Consider the following 22,339-nt stretch of genomic DNA (forward strand, 5'->3'; position numbering starts at 1 on the left):
TTTCTAATTTTTATTTTGTTTTGGATATTTTCCAATTTCCTCTGAATTTCTGGAGTTCTATACCAGACTCAGCACAGGTCTGACAGGACGGCGTCCGGCGGTAAGGACAGCTTGCTTTCTATTCCACGAGGCCCTCTGTACCAGTTTCACAAGTAAAAATGAGGTCGACGCCTCCTTTTGCGGCAGACGCGACAGGGAAGCGATGCCACCTCTTCCTGCCACGATCTCGTGAAAGCTGCTATGAACGTAGATACGGGTTTTACCAGAGTTCTTTCTTTTCTCTTTACTCAGAACTTAATACAGAGTTATTCACTAAATAAAAAAAAAAAACAAAAAAACATCATTTGCATTTGAAAGAGGGACTAACTTCAAATTCTAAAGAACGTGGGCCAAGGCCTTGCTATTAACTGAAGAATCAGGCCACGTAGCCGCTGTGATACCTGGTACACTTCCTGGGGCTGTGAACGGCAAATCTGGCCCCAAGATAAACGGAGACAAAACACCAGCTTCACAGGACCACTGTGCGGCTGAGTTAAATATGTATGAAACGCAAAGCATTTGGCATCTATTTCCCATGTGCGTGTGTGAGCCTGGGGAAAGGACAAAGGGTATGGGACGGAGGACAGAAAATGCCTAAGGGTGGGGAGAGTACTGAGCCCAGAGGTAGGAGAGAGAACTGGGTCTAGAAACTTCGGGAGAGAATAGCCTAGAAAGGATAGAGTCCGCGGCAGTGTTCCTCCTAACCGGTTAGGGTCCTCCATCTTATATCAAGACCCCAAGGCACTAGGGACATAGCAGCAGAAACAGGAGAGGAAAGAGAGGAGAGAGAAATCAGGAAGCCAGCAGTCGAGGGCCAAATTGTTAGGGAGCTCGTCAGACGTGAGCGACAGGGGAACAAAAGAATAGGGGCCCAGCCCAGAGACCCCCGCCTAAAGAACACCCCAATGGCAGTAGAATTCTGGGTACACACATGCGCGCTAGGCAGAATTATATAGCAGCCAGGTGTCAATCAAAAGGACCTCACTTGCCAATCACCTAGGAACGCCTTTGGAAGCACCCATCATGGCCCAGATGTAAGACAGACTTTCCCCCGTCTGGGTCCTTTTGTGTTGGTTATTGTGGTGGTGGTTGTTACAGGGCTGTTACAGCTCTCGTCGCTAACACCAGGTGCCTCCTTGGGAGGTGCTTTGTCTTTCTAAAATATACTTTGAATACATCTTTTCTAAATCTCGCTGACCTGTGATTCTTCACTGCGTGAATGAGGAAGAACCGAGGAAAAATGCTAACTACACTTCTGTGCCATTATCCCCAGCCCCTGCCGTGACACCGAAGTTCAAATCGGCCCCAACGGTAACAGAATGAGGGTCGAGAAAGCCTGAAGTGGCGGTCCAGTTCTGACTGACACCACCACCCTCTGCCTGTGGCAATTCGGGCAAGCCCCCTTACGTGGCCCCTACATAACCGAGCTTTCCAGAGCTGAAAGAACCCTCTGCTCTCTCTCCCGGCTTTGCGGCGGCTGGCAGGGACCAGGTGCTACCGTCCTGACTCTGTGTGAGTCCTCGGAGGCTCCAAATGGTTTGGCAGCAAACTGGACTTCTCCATAGTGTGAGGGGAGTGGGAAGGGGTTGAAAAGAATAGAGACTGCTCGCCACGTCTGACGGATCTGCTTGCTCCTCCGGGACCCGGAGGTCCCCTACCTCCATTTGATTTCCAAGGAATCAAGAAAGACCCTAGGACCCAGGAGTTCCTGACTTTGGAGCAGAGTGATGACAGCACACCTTGTCATCAGCTGAGTTGTGCCAGGTGGAGTGGACAAGGTTAATGTCAGTATTGAGCCTAGACTCAGCGTGACGAGAATCTGAACAGGAAGGTCTGACAGGCTGCCCGCAAGAGGGGTGGCCCCCTACGTGGCCTCAGAGAGACGCTCTGAAACCTTTCAAGACAAAGTGATCTGTGAGGACGTCCTTCCTTCTGGCCCTCAGCACTGCCAGCTCCCCTTCTGCAGCTCCGGGTCACGGCCTTCATGCTGGTGGCATCCCTCCACTTACCCAGGGGGGCGTCTGGGGTGGGGGCCTCCTCCTCCAGCCCCAACGTGGGCTTCTCAAGCCCTGTGGGCATAAAGGGGCGGCTTCCTGCCCTTCACGGCAGCGGGGTCGTCTTATGTGAAGTTGGGAGATGAAAAGTTGGCATCGCAAGGCAGCTAGTGCCTGTTATTTACCCCCCAACCCCCTCAAGCCAGGTTTCCCAATGACAGGACGGTAACTGCCTGCCCAGTGTGGCCTCAGGTCCGTTCTGAAGTTCCTTGGCAACCAGCCACCGACTACCACTCAGCTCTGCAGGGAACGGCACGTACTGTGAGGGAGCCCTGCACCGGCCTCCGGCGTGGGGGCGGATTAGCTGCTCCCTTACGGTGCTGGCTGGGCTGCTTTCCAGGGTGCACGGCCCCCACTCTGTGCCTACTTTGTGTTTAACAGAACCTCATCCAGCTGGGAGGTTTGTGAAGTTGAACTTGCTTAGATCAGATGGCAAAGGCCAGAGCAGGAAGCAGAGAAAGAAGAAAAAAAAAATGTTCCTAGTGGCTTTTGGAAACATAAATAAAACTCCTGGGGAAGGAGTCTATAGGCTGAGGAACTAAATATTGTCTTTTGGCCCTGGGTACAGATTCCTTCTTCTGTGAATTACTCTAATTTCTGCTGTGTATATTCGATTTTAGACCAGTAGCGCAAAGGGGAAGAAACTCTAAACTTCTGATATGCATACGAAATCCCTTGAAATTTTGTTGAAGATCCAGGAAGTCATTGCCAGTGCCCGGACAGGTAGCAGGGCCTCCGTGATCCGAGTCCCCACTTGGCCATTAATTTGCCGTGTGACCTTAGGTAAATTACTTTATTATTCAGGGCCCCAGCTTCCTTATCTTTAAAATAAAGGGTTTATTCATTAGGGAAAGCTCAGTGAATGGTATATAGGAACTCTCTATTATTTGTGTAACTTATCTATATGTCCAAAATTATTTTAAAATAAAAGGCTTTCTTAAAAAGCAAAGGGGTTATATACAGATCGTCTCCCAGATCCTCTCTACCTCCAAACGGCGATGCTACGCCCTTACTTATCTCCCTTCAGGTGAAAGTATCCAAATATATATATCAAAGCAGAACTTTGCCCGCTCCTCCTACCACACATAAGATGTTGATTAGGCCTAGATTCTGCTTTTAGCATATGCTATACCCTAGGCAAAACCCGAGTTCTCCAAAAACACGTTAAAAACATTCCACCTACATCCACGTTGTTTCTACAAACGCGTCAGTTCGTCAAGTAGGGAAAAGCTGTCTCTGTGGCTGTCCGCGCTTGGAGAAGCTCGGTTTGCTCCTAGCAACCAGGCTAATTATAACTCCAGCTACCTGGTAACAGCGCTAGATTTTCCCGACATTGGCTGGCAGTTTCAACGCCATCTCAGCTCTGCTGGCACCTCCTTTGCTGAGACGGCATCGGAGGAGCTGAGAGACTGAGAGAAGAGAAGCGACCACCCAAGTTAGGGGGACAGTATCCAGAGAGACCGGACTTCGGAGCTGGGAGGGGTGCTGGTGTCGACCCGGGTGCAGCCCACTCATTTTATACGTAAAGAACCAGGGGGCCAGAAAACGGGACGTGTCTTAGCCAGGAGCTGTGCCCTCGGCTTCACCTCTTGCCTTCGAATTCCCACCCCGTCCATCGCCAAATCCTACAGACAATTTACCTTCTCAATATTTCACAGATCAGTTCCCTCCTTTCTGTCCCGGCCGCCACGGGCCTCGCTTAGGCCCTCATCGCCTCTTTTTAAAATTGAAAAAATTTTACTTCTTAGCTTTTTAAAAAGTAATAAGGCAGTTATAGGTTCAGCCTCCTCTGTAGTAACATTCCCCGCCCAGGTGGCACAGGGTGGCGATCGCCACACCTGCCCTGACACATCACTGTCACCCGAAGTCCGTAGTTGACATCAGGCTTCGCCCTCGGAGTTGTACGTTCTACAGGTTTGAACAGGTGTGTAATGCCATGTATCCACCGTTACAATATCGCACGGAGTAGTTCCGCTGTCCTAAACATTTTCTATGCTCTGCCTCTTCATCTCTCCCTCCCTGCCCACCCAGCCACAACTGATCTTTTTACTGTCTCCATAGTTGGTTTGGCCCGTCTGTCCCCCTGCCTTCCAGCCTTGTCTTCCTTGAGGCCCTCTTCCCCACCCGCCAGAAGGATCTAAGCGTTCCCTGCTGTTTGAAGTTCATCAGCAGCTCATCATCCTCAGGATAAAGCCCACAAGTCTTTAAAATGGCACAAAGCCTCATTCTTTGTGCCTACTACTTAAATTCATCAACATAAAAACACTTCAGTTCTCCACATCTTGCCTCCAGGCTCTTGTTGGAACCATTACTATATAATATTTATCCTTTTGTGACTGGTTTATTCTACTTAGCACAATGTCCTCAAAGTTCCTCCATGTTATAATGTCAGAATTTTCCTTCTTTTTAAGGCTGAATGACATTCCGTTCCATGGGCATCCCGCGTTTTGTTTACCTATTCCTCTATCAATGGACACTCAGGTGCTTCTACCCTTTGGCTGTTGTGAACGACGCTGCTCTGAACGTGGGTGTGTGAACATCCGTTGGAGTCTCTGCTTTCAGTTCTTCTGGGTACATACTCAGAGGTGGACTTGCTGGATCATAGAGTAATTCTACGTTTAACTTTTTGAGGAATCGCCACGCCATTTTCACGGCGGCTACACCACTTTCCATTCCCAACTAGCTACACACAGAAGGTTTCCAGTTTCTCCACATCCTGGCCAACACAGGCTCTTGTGTTGTTTGTTTGTTTTGTTTTGTTTTATAATAGCCATCCGAGTAGGTGTGAAGTTGAAATTTTTTCTTTTTAACCAAGAACACAAATATTGGTTACAACGATTTAATGAATGGAGTCTCCCTACTTTCTGTCTACTTGCACTCCCCGGAAGAAGAGGAAACGGACAAGCATGCCTTCGCGGACCCCGGAGAGGCGAGAATAAGGAGTGAGCATACACGCTGTGTACAGACAAGGACACCCCAAGCTTCGAGAGAGCTGTTTTAAAATAGCTCGGCCAAAGTAGTTCTTCTCTCTCTCTCTCTTTCTACTTATATTTCTCCCTTCTCTATTATACACATTATAAAGTCCATGTAAGTAAAACATAGGGGAAAAAAAATCGTAGCAGCTACCTAAGCGAGGTATCTGACTGTGAAAAGAAAACAGAGTCAGCTCTGTTCAATATAAGAAGAGAACCATTCACTCTGCGACAGCAACCACAAGCAGCACTTTAGATGGTAATCTGAGAGCTGCATACTCTCTGCATGTGTCTCCAGGTAGGCAGGATACTAAGGATCCTTTACATTTATTTCAGATCTAACACATTAAATGTGTTTATATACGGAAGAAGGGCAGGGCAGGAGGAGTTCCTGTCTCCATTTTAGGAAACTAAGGCTCAAGGAAGTTATGGACAAGGTTTTTCGACTGAGCCCAAAACATGCATCCCTACCTTTGATATCCCTCAAAGCTATTCAACTTTCAGTCATCGTCTTCCATTGGTTCAAGTCGGGTACTGAAATCAGATAGCCTGATGGGGTTCATTGGGACTTCCCTGAACTTTTGGGTGCTGAGCACAGTACGGCTGCATGTATGTGGTTAGTCATCATATTACCTAAAGCCTAAAGAAATCAGGCTAGAACTAAAGAAAATCAGTCACTGGGCCAAAAAGAAATTTAACAAAGAGTAGATCTTGAAAATACTCATCACGAGAGAAAAAAAAAAAAAAAGTTTTGTGACTACTTGGGGTGGTAGATGTGGTAATCATTTTATAATGTATACATATAAATCGATTCATGATGTTGTACACCTGGAACTAATATAATGTTATATGTCAATTATATCTCAATTGATAAAAGAGATATGTCTCAAAAAATAAACTAATTAAATAAGCTGAATTTAGAACCAGTCCAAGGACATCACAAAGTATTAAACCAAGATAATAAAAAATTTTGAATTATAACCAATCACAGTCATGATAATAATTTTCATGGAAGCAAAGGACTTTGCACCATTACTAAAACATTTTACTTAAAAAAAAAATTTAACAAACATAGCCTTTCTTATTCTCTTTGAAGGAGCAATTTTATATTTGAAAGTGACAGTAAGTTTGCTGCAATAGGGAAACTTGGATTATATTGTGTTATTTACACATAGGCAAATTAAAATGAAGACTGAGACATATTGGAAAAATGGCCCCAAATCCATGAATGAGGAAAAAGAAACTGATTTAGAGGGGGGGGGGGCAGTCCAGATCAAATATGCCCAGTAATTGGACTTCTCTGGATAATTTTTGTCATCTCTCAATTTGTCACAATAAGGGCAAATATTTCTTAAGGACTTACTATATGATAGTTGTTATATTGATTTCAACTAATTGGCTCATTTAATCCTCTCCCAGACCCTATAAGATAGGTGCCATTACAACATCCAGAGGAATTCGGCTCAGAGAAATGATAGTATTTGTTCAAATTAACACAGGTAGCAAGTGATCAAACCAAGACTCTATCTCAGGTCTGTCTGGCTCACAACTCTTAGACAGTATGCCTAGTGACAGCAGAATAGTAGGAATGATAAAAACTTGGTAGGCAAGTACAGTCAGGAGGCTGTTTACCACGACTTCAAAAACCTAGCTGCATAAACATGCTATGTATAAACTTCAAAGTTTGCTCAGCAAAAATATCATTCAATCTCAAAGATGAGAACCCACAGCTCAGAGAAGTAAGGCAGTTTAAAGTTCAAAAAAACAATAGAACACAACTCTTTCAACTCCTAGCTAGAGGCCAAATCCACGTTAGCTTTCTAGCATCAATTATGTCATATTTAAACACTGACTCTAGCTGGTCCAGGATGATGACATTCAATTTCTCCTGATGCTTTCATTATTGGATCTGGCCCTGTCAGATTTTAAATTCCATTCTCAGAATGGAAACTTAAATCTTTTTTTAAAGCACCTTGGTTAATAATAAACTCACACGAGTTCACAAGTAAGTAGTCATCATGAGGCAAAACACGGTTTTGTGTGCTGTTTGGGGACTGGGTGTTTACTACACGGCGGTGGATTGCATAAATTCCAGGAACGAACATATTTCTAGTGGCGGTGCACTCAGCTATAATGAGAAGAGGCAGGAGCAGATAATCAACGGCAATGAAATCAGCCAAGTTGCCACCCAGAAATTATTTACCAGAGCAGCTGCAGTCCAGAAATGCAAACGAGCCACTCTCTCTGGGAGTGGGACATACTCAGCTGTGGACCACGCATGGCACCTTCTCACTCTGCTCCAGAATCAGGAGCTATCTCCGCTGCAATGGTCTTCCCTTGCCTTGCTTTCTTTATGTGTTCAAAATTGTCTCCCCAAAAAACTGAACCTACAATTAATATTTGCTACCAAGAGGGGGCAGTGGTACCTAGTCAGGAATACACCCTATCTGTTTTTCTGAGTTTGTTTGTTTGTTTGTTTGTTTGTTTTTAATGGTTTACAGAAATTGGAGCTTAATGGATAGCTTAAACACTCAACGGAAGAATAGCCAGTCTCACAGAACCAATTTTTATGTATACTTTAATACTGTTTTATTAGTTCATGGCTAGCATGAGTCTCAAGATTATTTCTGAATTCTCTCAATAGCTTGGAAAAGAGAAACCTTTAGCTCTTTTTTTTTATTTACTTGTGTTGAAGTTGATAGTTCTAGGTTTTTATATAATTCTCTAACTCTTGTAACTTCTCTTACAATTAATTAAAATCCTTGTAGCTTCTGTTACAACGAAGGATTATACCTATTTTAATCTCTCAGTCCACTACGTAAAGGACTTGCCACAAGGAACCTCCCTCCAGTCCTTGTCTCCTACAGTTTTCTGTATTTCCCTCCCCTGCGGTCATCCTGGTAAAAATGCTTAATTGTCTCTCCTTGAGACAGTGAGTTTTCACTCCTGAGTACAAACTTCTCAACAAAAATCTGCAGTAGCAAAAATACGTAAAATGATAAAATAATTACTATTCACAACCGACTACAGTACGTTTCTCAAATGTTGGTTTTGTTTAAGAGAATCATGCACACAGCACCCAAATTATTGCAGACTCTAACTCGGTTGGGTGTGATTTAATGTTTTCTCTATATTTAAAGAAGTCTCCTTCCAACGCTGAGAAAAAACCGAGCTAAGTTTGGTCACAGAATAAGGCTCTCAGCTCCCGCCGGACTCACCTGACTCACCAAGTGAGGTATCGGATGTCACCTTTGACATCTCACTAACATGGCTGTTATTTAATTGTTCTAATCTTAGGGAATCATGATGTGACTTACAGGGATGAACCCGAGAGGCCCCAAGTATCCCACAATGGCGCATCGATTACTTTGAATTAAAGTTACTGCACAAGCAGCTGCTGCCAGAAGGGCACCGTGACCCTCCTTTATCTCACTGAACAGCAGGAAAAAAGATCTCCCCTGTGAAAGGTGTCCTCCCCACACCTGGAAGTCACGCCTTATCACTGGAGTTAAGCAACCCAAAGCCGAAAATTTTGTTTAAACAAATCTTGTTGCTTCTTTTTAATGTACTAATTTGTCAATTCCTTATTAATGAAAACCCCAATCTTGCTTAGATTCCTTTTTAATGAGCGCTAACTTTCTTTGTCCTATCAATTTCTCACAAATGTATTGTTTTGTTTGTTTGTCTGTTTTTGTCGAAAAAGTATGAAAAGGTGCCTGGTTCGATCATTTCCTTGAGCCACATTTTATGATCTGAACATTATATTGTGATTCTTCCGGACACACGTATTCCATTGGTTTTTCTCCTGTTATTCCAGTCTTGTGTCAATTTTATTCTTTTATTATTAGTCTAGCCATAAGAAGCACAGAAGTGGGGTAGGGTTGGGGGGGTTCTCCCCGTTCCTGACAACATAGTCATGGAAATATCTGAGGATAAGATTAAGAGGCAAACCTCTTCCTCATTTTAAAATATAATAACTATTACTACTAGTAGGCATATAACTATTACCCCCTCATATATGCATGAAGCTGTGAAGCTTAACAAAGTCCTTTGATATGTCTTCTGATTTAACCTTTACAGCTGCTATTTATTCATATTCTCAACAAATGATTTTCAGTGCCTATGGTGCTATGTGTTAAACTTAATGCAGGCTCTAGAGGGCTGGAACGAGCTCAGAGAGGTTAAACTACTTGCCTAGGTCCCCTGGTTGTCCAGGGCTCCTGATGAGGTGATGTTCTAATCCCTTGTCCTTCCAACAAAACAAAATTGCCTGGTTTCTATCGCTCTCTCGTCATCACTACGTGGTGTGATAAACTAATTTCAACTCTGCTGTTAATGATTGATAATGGCTTTACGTGTTCTCCTTCCCAAAGTAAGAGCATTTTAACTTCAGCCTTCAGTGTCTCCCAGATCATCGCCAAACGGGATGAGTGACATGACAGGGGGACTGAGCAAACATTTGGTGAGAAGGGAAAGGAGGGGACACAAAAGTGGTGCGAGATCCTCAAATCATATAGCTGCCTGACTAGCCTGCACTGAACACTAGGAAGACGCGGGGTCCTGTCTACTTCCTATATGGGACTAATAGCAATAGTGGCCTAACAAAACGGCTGTCACCTCTGCACTGTGACAGCGTCCTGTGACTACCCCTCACTCCCAGCAGCTTCTATAATCTTTTTAAGCACACTTCTCCAGGACGGCAATGGTGCCTTCTCACATGCCACCTAAAGTGTTCCCTGGAGGCTGTCCCCGTAAGCCAGTGCAGAGCAGAGAGCGAAACCCATGGTTCAAGGAGTCAGTTGATTCCAGATGAAAAAAAAAATCTCTTTCCTCAAATTACCTAAGTAATTGCCCCATCCTTCTGCCTCGCTTTGGGGACAGTTAATAGGAAAAGGTACTCACTCTGCACAGTGAACAAATCCATTCACTACTTCCACCCTGAGGCAATGCAGCCACTCATCCCCGCTCCCCACCCACTCTCTCCCAGTTATCAGCCCTCACTTGGCAACACCCTCCTGGACCCCCGGAAGCTCCAGTGAGACAGACACATCACTATTTAGCCACAGAAGCGATGAAAGGTGAGTCCCCAAACTGTTGGAAATCCAGGAAAGACAGAAAATGGGGCTATATCCTCCAAATTTAGCTGTCTATATTAGTTGAATTTATCGAATAATCGTTTGGGTTTCGTTGACACCAGTTACTCGTCCGATCCGAGATATTATTTGGCAACCTGTAACGCTTCCCAGCCTTCTCGACGGGACACGGCGTAAACAGTGATAATATTTGTATAGTCTTCCGTGTAAACGGCTGGAGACTTAAAATCTCTGATAAAATCAGAGGTGACCAGCTCCAGGTCACTTGGGTCACTTCGGTGCTTGTCCAGACACCAAGGGGGCTGAGGAAACCAATACTGTGGTGACCCGTTAGGATGCTTAGTCCTTGTCAACCACACGGCCTGAAGTCCTCTAACCAAGATGCCGTCTCACCTCACCCCCGGCTCAGCCAGCCCCCTCCATCTCTCTTCCCCACGCCAATCACTCGGCCCTCAGTCAAGACCGCCGTCCCTTGCCATAACCCTCTGGGCCAGCGGCTACTCCATCAGCGTACCCTTTTCCTCCGACCGAAAATGCCTAAGATTCCGTCTGAAAAGCTTATCTGGATAATCACCTTCGAAAACGAACATGAATTTCTCAGGAAAGTCCTCAGCCGCTGTCCCCTCTCCAAAGTATCATTCTCCGTCCCCACTGAGCTGGAGCTAGAAGGGGTCCCTCTCTGGTAGGATGTGTGACCAGGAAACAACTTGCTTCAGATTCACCTCTGGGGCTTGTTTGAAGATGCAAATTTCCAAGCTCCCCCTCCAGCTACTCAATCCGCATCGGGACGGCGAGGCGGGGGACCCGACGTCCTACCCCAGCCCCCAAGGCGATTGCTCTGCACAGTGCCACCTGGGAATTACAGGCTCTGATTTCACCCAGCTCCCTCTCTTAACAGAGAAGGAAGTGGAAAACCGGCTCGAAAGAGTGAAACGCGCTTGTCCAAGGACGCTCGCGGTTAAGGTGAGCAGACCGGGCCTGGAACGCACCTCGCTCATCCGCACAGCCCGAGCCCCGACAGCGCCCCCCACCCCGCCCCCTGCACTCACCCGCTTGTAGATGTCCTCCCGGCTGGCCTCATACTTCTGCTGCATACGCTCCTCCAGGAAGTAGATGCGCAGCTTGAGGCTGAAGTTCTCCTTCTTCAGGTCATTGAGGTGCTGGGACAGAGTGCGATATCCATTAGACATGGTGGGCACCCATGGGGAGGAGCGTGCCCGGTCACCCCTTCACCCCAGCACCGCGGCGCGGCTGCCCCGCGGCATGAAGCGCGCGGCCGGGACGCTGCGGAGGCTACGGCCACATGGCCCGGGTGGCTGGCGCGCCCTCCAGGACTCGGGACCAGGCTGGCTGCTCTGGCTGCTGCAGCCCAGCGCACTTTCCTTTTTTACCTCCGGGAGGTATTTGCGGAATTCCTGACGGAGGGACATGCGGCCTGAACTCAGACACAAGTGGTGTAACCCGACTCCCAGCCGGGGCTCCGAGCTGTCACCCTCCCAGAGCCGCCCAGGCCCAGCTGTAGACAGTTAACAGCTTCTCGAAAAAGAGCGGGGAGTGACTCCCACCCCCTCCCCCGCCCCCCGGAGCCTCCAGGAAATGGGGAATGGGAGTAATTCAAGGTGATTCTGGGGTTACAAAAAGAGAAGGAAACGAAGGGGGGGGGCGGCATTTAAGCTCCTGGTGGCTGATTTGCACATTAAAACCCAAAGGAGTGTGGCCAGAAGTAAGAAATAAGGTCTCTATAGCGATCACCTGTACACGAATGGCCGGTGGAATGGTGATATCCCCGTTCTGTCAGGTGCGAATCTTAAAGAGAGGTCCCTGATGTCCTCTGTTGGCCCAGAGGCTCACCCCTCATCAGTTCCTTCCCAGTTTTCCTCACCAGACTTAACCATCCCTGAGGTGCTTAGATAAATAGCCTTTATTACCCTGAGCCTCCTCCCTAAACAGCAGAGCCACCCACAGGAAGAGCTAGTCTTCTAGTTCAGTGGAGTCTTTGCACAAGCTCACAGAAAGGCAGGGTCCAGGGTCCTCCTCACCAGGGGTGAGGGAGAGAGAGAGTGGGAGGGGGCGCAGGCGGCAGCCTGGAGCCCAGAGATTTCGGCCAGCCACTGGTTCTTAACTCGGGCACCTGCCAAGCGGAGCCAGGCACTCATCACCAGATCCTGCTCGCAAAGCGATTTAAGATCCTCGAATGACAGCTGCAACATTAGCAGGAAGTGTTATTTATACCACATCACACGGGACATCGAAGGTGACTGCGAGACGCACGGACACCAAACATAGGTTCTTGGTTGCAATGACACTAGGTTGGAAAAAAAAAAAAATCAGTATTCATGTCCAAAGTAAAGAACGCTAAAAAGTTGATACTTAATTCAAATACTCCTTTCCTCCCCGATCTACCCGCTCTTCAATCTTCTAATTCTTTCTTTACTCTTCATAATCATTCCAATCAACATCTCTTGAGTCCCCCACCAGGGAGTATGCTAAACACGAGGGGTACAACGATGAAGGCAGCCCCAACTTTCAAAGAGCTACCTAGCTACGCAGCTATAGGTGTGTGTTTCATACTCTAATCCTCCAAGCTTGTGTTAGTCACGCTTTTTACATTTTACACTGTAATCCAGGGCACACATGTACGCGTTTCACAAAGTAATGTCACTGAGACGGGGCATCGCTTGTAAAATTCTTAATCTTTTAGCAGGAAATGAAATGGGACATCTCTCGCAGAGTTAATCTTTTTAGTAAACCTAGTTAAGTTTTTTTTTTTTCCTTTAGAAAAAAGGCTCTCTTTCTCAGATCCTGATAATTGCCCAAACTGGTGACTCAGATCCTTTGGCTATTGATAAGGGTCATCGGCCCATAGTTAGCAGAAATGGTGTCAAGTCAGACAGGGGCCCTTAGAGTCTGAGGGGGGAGGGGACTTAAGGCCAAAGGTCTTTTTTTACTCTTTAAGAAATATATTAATCAAGCCTGTTTCCCTTTACTCAATAATAGAAGTTAATAATAGAAATTATTAGATATATGATTTAAATAATAAGTTGGTATCTTCTTTTCTTTGTCGAGGGACTGAGATAGCACTTCAGCAGGAAACCCAAGACCCCACCCTGACTAAGGCAGAAAGGGAAAGAGCTCCATGAAACCCCTGTAGGCAGGGACTAAGGCCATTCTCAGCAGGAAGCAGACACGGAAGAAGAGACCTTCAGTCCCTTAACATCCATACTAATAATAAGAGGGTACATGGCTCTTAGAAAAGAGTTAGGCAGGAAAGTTAGGGGGTTTCGGGTCTGCCTGCAGACACTGAGGTCATCCTATCCTAGAAGGGGTCCGCTCTAATCCTCCCACAATTAAGCAAGCCAGAAGGCATTTTTTAACTCTCACAAAGAAACAAGTAGGCAGAGAATTAGGTACCAGTTTAAGCCAGTCACTCGCACCGGGCGCAATGAAGAGCTCAACGAACTTCGACTCACCGGAGCCTCATTATACCATTATTATAATGGCGCAATGAAGAGCTCAACGAACTTCGACTCACCGGAGCCTCATTATACCATCATTATAATTATACCATCATTATAATGTGATGCATATACCCGGAAGTTCATTAATATCTTTATAACAGACTGAATTCTGGGAACAAACATGCGTAGACCGCAAAGTGATGACTCACTGAGTCCTGTCAATCTTAGTTGTCAATCGAGGAAGCCCACTCCTCTAAGAAAAGTATCCGCCCACAGCAGATAGGGATAAAAACCCAAAAGCTTTGTCACCAGGCCTTTTGAGCCACACTTCTCTTGCTCAGTCCCGCTTCTACTTCTGGACGTGGACTTTCCCTTCTGATAAAACTTTTCTTTTCTACTGTATTTCGGTGTCTTGCTCAATTCTTTGTTCACAACATCAATAGCCTGGACAATGCGACGGGAGAGGACCCCGCTCTCCGGTAACATCACCATCACTGCGTGTGATGCCCTCTGATGCCACTCTATTTCCCTTTCTGGGAGTGGCCCCGCTGAATTGATTTCGTGACGCATTAATACGTGTCATTCTAAACTTCGAAAAACACTGCATCTATGAGAACCCAGAAGGCAAAGTGATTCATTCTCACTGCGACGAAGAGAGGAAACCTCACTGGGAGTTGCACTTGTACTTTGCTTTGAAAGAGAAAAACTTTGAGCAGATAAAGTAGCCCCGGGAAGGCACGATTAGAACTGAGCGGTCTCTCGAATAGATTTGAATCCTAAGTAGTCAACACATTGCGTACCACAGACTGTTGGCAAGTTAAGATAAAATATTCTGACAAAGAAAAAATGTAGATTTTAAAAATTCATTAGCTATTTTCGTTAAAACTGTGCTCTTGGAATAAATGAATGTCACTTAGGCTTGGTTAGAGTAGGGAAGAGAAAAGACTAAATTTAAACTCAAGAAGATCCTTTTCTGGTCCCAGCTCTAGGAACTAAACAGCTGTCTGTCTTGAACTTGCACTTCTCCAGAGGCCTTGCTGCCCTCGTTTACAAACTGCAGTGGTTGGAAACTAAGGGAATTTTAAGGCCCCTTCCGGTCTAATTCCTCCAGGAATAACTGAATTATTATCACCTCCATTTTGCACGAGGAGAACCAGGGTGCCAGATTCAAGCTCAGTGTTCGATAATGTTTTCGATGTCCACTTGGATTCTTTTATCAAGTGAGATCATTTAATAAAAATTTTACGGGAAGTAAAATCACATAAAAATGCAGGGTATTCTTCCCCAGCCTAGATATTTCTTTCTGCTCGTTAATGCTTATTTCCTCTTACGGTCAATGAGCCCTTGTTCTTCTCTCTCTCTGGCCCCTTTTCTGTGTGTGTGTGTGTGTGTGTGTGTGTGTGTGTGTGTGTGTGTGTGTGTGTGTGTGTGTATTTCTGCTCCTTAAAGTGAGTATTTAAATGATTAGTCCAACCGAGTCTTCTTACCCAAGATCTAGCCCTACACATCCAACTCTTTACCAGGTAGTTCAACTTCAAAGTTCCATTCCCAGTACAAGCTTTACAGCGAAGACTTGCACGTCTCTGTCATGTCTGCCAGAATCCATTCCAGCCATCGGTTCTCCATATTATATAACTAAAGTGATGTTTTCAAAACTCAAATCTTATCCTGTCATCTCTCTCACTTAAAACCCTTCCCAGGCATCTCATCATTCTTAGAAAAAGACGCCCTGCCTCTTTTTTCAAGTCCTAGTTTGAATCCCACCCAAAGCGGTCCTTCCTACCCCAGCCTGGAAAGATTTAGTCCTCTTTGGAACTCCTAAGGCAAATATTAGCGCTTGGCAAATGTTCATGTGCTGCCTCATGATATTGCTTTTCTGTTGTCTTGACAGGTTGTTTATACCTTTTAGAGCTATTTAACTGACCCTGTGTTTATGTCTCTCAAACTAGTCTGTAAGCTGCCCAAGGAAAGAGTCAAAGATTTACGTGTCTTCCTATACTCCTTCCGGTCCCACAAAACGAAAAGAACTTCTCCAGTCACTTTCATTCAACCTTGTAGTCACAGCTTATTAATCACCCCAACCAGACTCGAGCGTTTCGAGAGCTGGCAAGGAGTCCTTTGTGCCTTTGTGTTCTCATCGCTTAGTATTTAGGAAACACTCCCTAAATCTCTGAATAGATAAGTATTCCACATATATTTCTTTTGTTGTCGTTGTTGATTTGATTTGTTAAAACCGGGCTAGCTTGCTTATGTTGTTCTCATGACTTTCCGATATTGCAGAAAAGTCTCTTACTTCCGAGTAGAAGTCTCCACTTGAATACAGACAGCTTGTACTTGGGACACCTGAAACCCAACTCCTGACCTTTCCCAGGCGGTCCCGGGCATGGAGCATGAGCAAAGGTGCAGTGGGCTGACTGGGCTGAAACAAACACATCTGTCTAGGCAGGTCCTGGCTCTCGGTTTGGACAAAGGGTCAGGAGAAAGGGTGGGGCGGCGGGAGTGGGGAAATGGGGGAGTGGGCAGGAACCGCTCACTAGGAAGATGTTTTGTTTGTATATTGCTTATGTTTGTTTATCTTCGGTAGCTCTAACAAACAAAAAGGCACCTACCTGGGCTGCACACTAGACCTACTACGCGGGGGCCCCTCCTGGGAGGGCCTCCGGCTTCTGCATTTTGACAAGCGCTGCCTCCCTTGGGGACTAAAGAAACTGGGTTCTTGAGCGAGCGACAATGCTTCTCTCTCTGTTCTTCCTTTTTTACACAGTACATTGAAAATCCTTACTCTCAAAATACTTTTTCCAAATGTTAATGGCTTTCCCCTGCTCTTTCCTTAATTTCTTCTTCCCACTGCTTCTTACTGTATGAGCCCAGACTGGAATTAAGACTTGAATAAAGACTCGATCAATGCCAACATTAGTAGGAGGATTACAAGCCAGCTGTTGTATGTCATGCCGCATTAACATGGACAGATGTCAAGTCAGCCTTTAAAGAAAAATCGGCTTCACATTTGCCTAATCATATTCAGACCCCCCAGAAGGCTCTTATAATGAAAATGCTTGAAAACATACTAATCTCTTACCATTCTCCCTCCAAAAGACAAAAGCTCCACTCCAGTAAAAATGATTAATCATCTTGATTGACACATTCTTTTCAAATATAAGAAAACTTCTGCAACTTAAACTCTGCTAATTTGATATCTGTGATCATTCCTGTCATTACATTTTGTGAATATAAAAATATTCTTAAATAAGTTAATGTTAGAGGAACAGGCGACTAGGGTTTAAGTAACCTCTGACACTGTACTATTCATTTACAAATAGGCAATAAATGTTATCACTATTATGCATGTTTAGGTGGAGTAGCATGGCATTTGAGAAGAGCAAAAGCTTTTGAATCAAGGAGATCTAAGTTCAAATCCCAGCTCTGCTATTTTCTAATTGTGTAATTTGGGACAATTACTAGTAATTAACCGTAGGAAAGGAGTCAGGAGCATGGGACCCAGGTAGGCCACTAAGGAGCTTCCAACTGTATCTGTAATGCTAACTTTTGTGTTTTAATCTGAGGTACACAGAGTGAAAATAATATTTTGTAAAATTTAGATACTAGATACATGGACGGTGTTTTATTATTCTTTGTACATTCCTGTTGTTTGTGAAATAGCTCATAATTTAAAAAAGCTATTTTAAAGAGAATGAAACTAGCAATTATAGGGAGGCGGTGATCAATCAGATACAAGGATGAATTCTCAAGTAGGGTTGGATGTAGTGAACTTATTGCCACACTCCATCTATACATTCATACGTTGAGTATTTATTGAGCACTTGTATTGTGAGAGCGTACATTTCTTGATACAAAAGGGACTCGACTGAAACTAAAGAATCACTTGTTAGGGATATCGTTAAGAGTCATCACACATGAGCTAGCACTTAGCCCTCGAGGACTTGCAAGAGCCTTAGCTACCCTGAGATTCTGTGTTTGAAACATATTTTCTCACAGAAACAATACTACAAAGGTGGCACCCATGAGAGACCTACCAGTGTTTGAAGAATCTCAGAACGCCAGCTCTCTTGCAGTAGACTCCTATAGGGTAGTGGCCTTCTACCTGTTCAGGCTGGGAGCTTTGTCTGCCTTGTGCAGAAAGAGGAGATAAGTGACATAAAGGACACCATATTTCTAAGGCAAAAGCAGCAATGATGACTGGGGACCCCAGGACGATCCCCACTAGACTATGTAACCCATAACTTTGCTAACTGTCATATTTTCAAAACAGCCCTATGAGAAAGGCACACAAATGGTTGAAGGATATTTCCTGCTCTTTAGCATCCAATGGAACCAAACCCAGAACCCAATTTGTTCTGGGTTGGAGGACAGGGGTAGACAGGAAGAGATGGGGCAGGGAGAAGGATGAAGACGGCATGTTCCACATATAAATATTTTATTTACAATACATCTATGTATCTGGGAGCCCTTCCTTATGCTTTCCTGATAACATCTAAGTTGCAGGAATACAAAAGTTTAATTCTTGGCTGTTTTGAATGAGTTGGGGCTGTCCTACAAAATTAATAGGATATAATTACACTGTCTTCATAACAACAATCGCCTGCAATCCCCATTATTGCTCAGGAAAGTGAGACATCAAGAAGTTAACTGACTTGCTCATGTCAAAAGTGGAGGAGGACAGACTACAGCTTCCCACAGACTGCCCTGATGTACTGCACACTCAGCATGGCCTTGATCGTGACATCGATGACCCCTGTGAACCTGGGATTCCCTTGTGACTGATAAAATACGTCCACTTCTACCTCCAGTCCCGGCATCTTTTCAAAAAATATCCTTCCCTATAAATAATCTTCCTTGTGACCCTGAAGGATCTGACCACCTAAACCTACATAATGCATGCTTTTCTCCATTTTTGAGATGAATAAACCAGAGCAGGTACCCGAAAGGTTAAACATGTGACCCAGCAATTCTACTCCTACTTTTACAATTGAAAACATATGTCTACACGAATTCTTCTACATGAATGTTCAAAGAAGCATTACTTATATTATTTATAAGAGCTGAAGAGTAGAAGCGTTCCAACTCCATCAATGGATGAATGGATATACAAAATGCAATATGTCCATATGATGGAATATTATCCGTCTGTAGAAAGAAATGAAGTACTGATGCATGCTACGCCATGGACGAACCTTGAAAGCATCATACTAATGTGAAAGGAGCCAGGCCCAAAGAGTCACGTATCGTATGATTCCACTGACATGAAGTGTTCAGAAAAGGCAAATCCATAGAGAGAGGAAGTGGATGGGTGGTTCCCAGGGGCTGGGCAGAGGTGGGATTGGGAAGGACTGTTAATTGCTATAACGGTGTTTTGGGGATTGATGAAAATATTTTGTAACTAGACGATAGTGCTAATTATTGCACAACTCAGTGAATATACTAAAACCATGGAACTGTATATTTTCAAAGGGTGAATTTTATGGTATGTAAATTATATTTTGATACCGCTGTTATTTTAAAAAGAAGAAAGAAACCCAAGCTGAGAGAAGTAACGTGCCCAGTCCTTTGCCTTTTATTTAGTATTTTTATAATAATGATTCCGTTAAAGTTAAATTCAATTAAGAGCAAAAGGTTTGGAACTGATTGTTTCAAAATGTTTCATATGTGGACCCTGCTTAGATTATGGGGCCCTAACATAAAGGTGAGATGGAGTATCATCTAAGCAGCCCTCAGCATTGAAAACTCACAGTTTACTATTTTTACAATCCTCAAATAAAACAGAAAATAAACTCACAGTTTACTATTTTTATAATCCTCAAATAAAACAGGAAGTAAACATGATCCACTCTACCTTGACACAGGGACAACTACTCATTAGGCTGTCCTGAAGAATGTGCCTAACTTTTACAGACCATTCTAACAAGGAAAACGTCGACCAAAGTCAATGAACTTGGTTTTCTGCTCATTGACCCTTCCCCTTCCACCAGGGATTTCTGCCTAGCGTTCCAGAAATCAATTGTTGATGCCTGCAGACTGCAAATTCTACAAAGACCTGGCTTTTTTTCCTTTTGGGTTGTACGATATAAACCAATCTTTCTTCTGAAACTCAGTTTCTGAAATTTTACATAATTCCTGAAGTTCCAGAGTCTTTTAAATGCTACGGTACCAATAATATCACTCTATTTTCTCCCCTATAACTCAGAAGCATACTGATACTCATGCTCTACACAGCCTTGTTTCTGAAATGACTGGCCGGATGACAAGAGAGCTAACAACAGAGCTATTACATCGGGTGGATAAATAACCGTATCTTAGCATCATCATGTGGATATAGGACAGGGGTTCAGATGATGCTCTGCTGCCTTCCCCCACCACAGAGACATAGCCACACCACCCCCAATCCTGGAATAACAAGGTGTCATCATCATCATCACATTAGAGCACTATGAACTATATAAAACTAAACCAAAACAAATAACTTCCCTAACCACCAAAAATAAATGGCCCAGCCAGAAATAGTGCTGTTAAAGACAGTTAAATGAGCTCAACGACAGAAATGACAGTTGAGTCGCACCGATGCTGGGAACTCCCAGGGACTCCTGGGCTCCAAACTGGACTCTCCATCAGTTCGGCTCGATCAAACCAGGAGGACTTGGTGGTGTTTGCTCATGATTGGTTCAACCCAGGAAGAGTATCTGCTGAACTTCTAGTATTCAGGGAGAACATACCAATGTATGGCCTCACCTATTTTTCTAGAGTTTCCAGCAGCTTTTCTCTATACTTCTCTAGGAGAGAAGGTGATTGCAAAGGCACAATAAGGACTTTGTCGAGACAGAAGAGCTATGAGTTCACAGTATACCATGAACAAGCGTGGTTGCAACAATAAGGTTTTGGCCAGGAGTAGGGGGTGGTAGGGGGATATATTACCGAACTGAACCCCAGTGGACACTCCAGTACTCCAGCCATGACCAAAAGCCTCCTCTTTCTGAGCTTGCTATGCTCTCTGCTGCCTTCAGGACTTTTCATGGGATCAGTGTTAGCCTGGAATGTCAGCTCGGAGGGAACTCTCTCCAGCTAGCCCTTAGGGACTCTATTTAGATATCACCTATAAAGGAAGCCTATCTGACCCGAAAGCCCTGGTTAGGACCCCTCCTGAGCGCTTCCTGCTCTTATGATTGACATGATCTGCTTGACTGCCTCACCAATTAGATTTAGTGTTTCTCAAGAACAAGAAGGATCTCCTTAATTTTCTTCTAAAAAGGAAAGTCATTCTACTGGCTTTGGTCGTTGTTGCTGTTGTTTCAATGGTTATAGAAGAGCTCCATGAGCCTGCCCCAGTTAGTCCCTTTCTCAGTGGATGGCATCTCCTGGTAGCTGCCCAAGCAAGAAAGCGTGACATCATGCATTCGTCCAAAACACAACAAAAAAGAAAAAGGCATGCCTACTATGACCAGGCGTTCTGCTGATCGCCATATCTAGTAGTGGATGACACCAACCCTGTCTCTGTGATCATGGAGTCCTGATTCTAACAGAAGAGGGACTTTGAAGAAATCGATCACGTTATTAAAGGGGAAGTGCAAGGTACTCTGGACATTCACAACGACAGGGCGACCACGTGGGATGGGAGTGGAGAAACGAATTGGTGGTAGGTGGTACTTGGGCTTCTTCTCCATCCCTGGTCATGCATCCAATCAATTGCTTAGTCTTGTCACTTCTGCTTCTGAAATCTTTCTCTTTCGTTTCTCTTACTCTATAGTGTCATCACTGCCAGCCTTTCCCTGGAATACTGCTACAGCCTTCTAATTGCTTTCTCTGCCTTCGACCCGGCTCCCCCAATCCAGAGTCCATACAGAAGCCAAAGGGATGTTTCTAAAAGGGAAATCTGGGTAAAGAACAGGGGTTCGCCTCTGTCACCTCCCTCTTTCAAAGCTTCCAACGGTTCCCCCACTAGGCTCCAATACAATGTAAAAGCGTTTGTATAACTTGCAAGTCCTTGTAATATTTTGGTGAATATCCTTCCAGACATTTCTATTTTTTTCTCCCTCAAAAATTAGATCTTATTTTACGTAATATTCAGTCAAATCATTGTTGTTTTATTGTTTAATCTTAAGTCTGTTATCATGGACATCCTTCCAAGCCAGTACACTGTTCTATGATGTTCTATTGTATGTCTATATCATCCTTGAAATAATCAATCCTCACTTCGATGATTAAATTATGAAATGATAATTAGATTATTTCTAATATTTTATTAGTACAAAAATACTGAAATAAATATTCACCCTTGAACACGCCACTCTTCATATGTTCATACTTGATCATTGCGTGTTTAATGGCTAGAATAGGGCCTGGCACACAGGGTGCACCCACACACTGAGAGGCTGAGGGGATGAGCAAACAAATGAATAAGGGAATCCGCTGTCCGTAGAGAGGCATAACGAAAGTGTGGCTAAGAGTTCAGGTGCTGGAATCAATACACTTCTGTTCAAATCCTGGCTCTAGCACTTTCTGGCAATCACAAGTCTTCTTATAGGTTCAGTGTCCCTCTCTGAACAAATGACGATAATGGCTGTACCAATCTCAGAAAACTGTTATAAGAACTGAATAAGATAATGCAGGTCAAGTGCATCCACAGAGCCCAGCACACTATGAGCACTCAATAAATATTAATTGGTATCATTTTTTTTGCTATTTAAGATTTTTATTTTTAGAATGAAAATTAT

General features: G+C 44.4%; 1 protein-coding gene across 3 annotated transcripts in view; it reads right to left on the reverse strand.

The window, feature by feature from the left end:
• Positions 1 to 22,339, reverse strand: part of LOC111744616 (myomegalin-like) — a 91,825-nt gene that overhangs the window by 17,321 nt on the left and 52,165 nt on the right. For all 3 annotated transcript variants that reach the window (XM_023535319.1, XM_023535327.1, XM_023535318.1), the window contains exon 4: positions 11,208 to 11,318. In XM_023535319.1, the coding sequence (XP_023391087.1) occupies positions 11,208 to 11,318 (111 nt within the window). The remainder of the gene's footprint in view (positions 1 to 11,207; positions 11,319 to 22,339) is intronic.

Source organism: Pteropus vampyrus, unplaced genomic scaffold, assembly GCF_000151845.1.
Source record: "Pteropus vampyrus isolate Shadow unplaced genomic scaffold, Pvam_2.0 Scaffold6, whole genome shotgun sequence".
In the NCBI taxonomy this organism is placed as follows: Eukaryota; Metazoa; Chordata; class Mammalia; order Chiroptera; family Pteropodidae; genus Pteropus; species Pteropus vampyrus.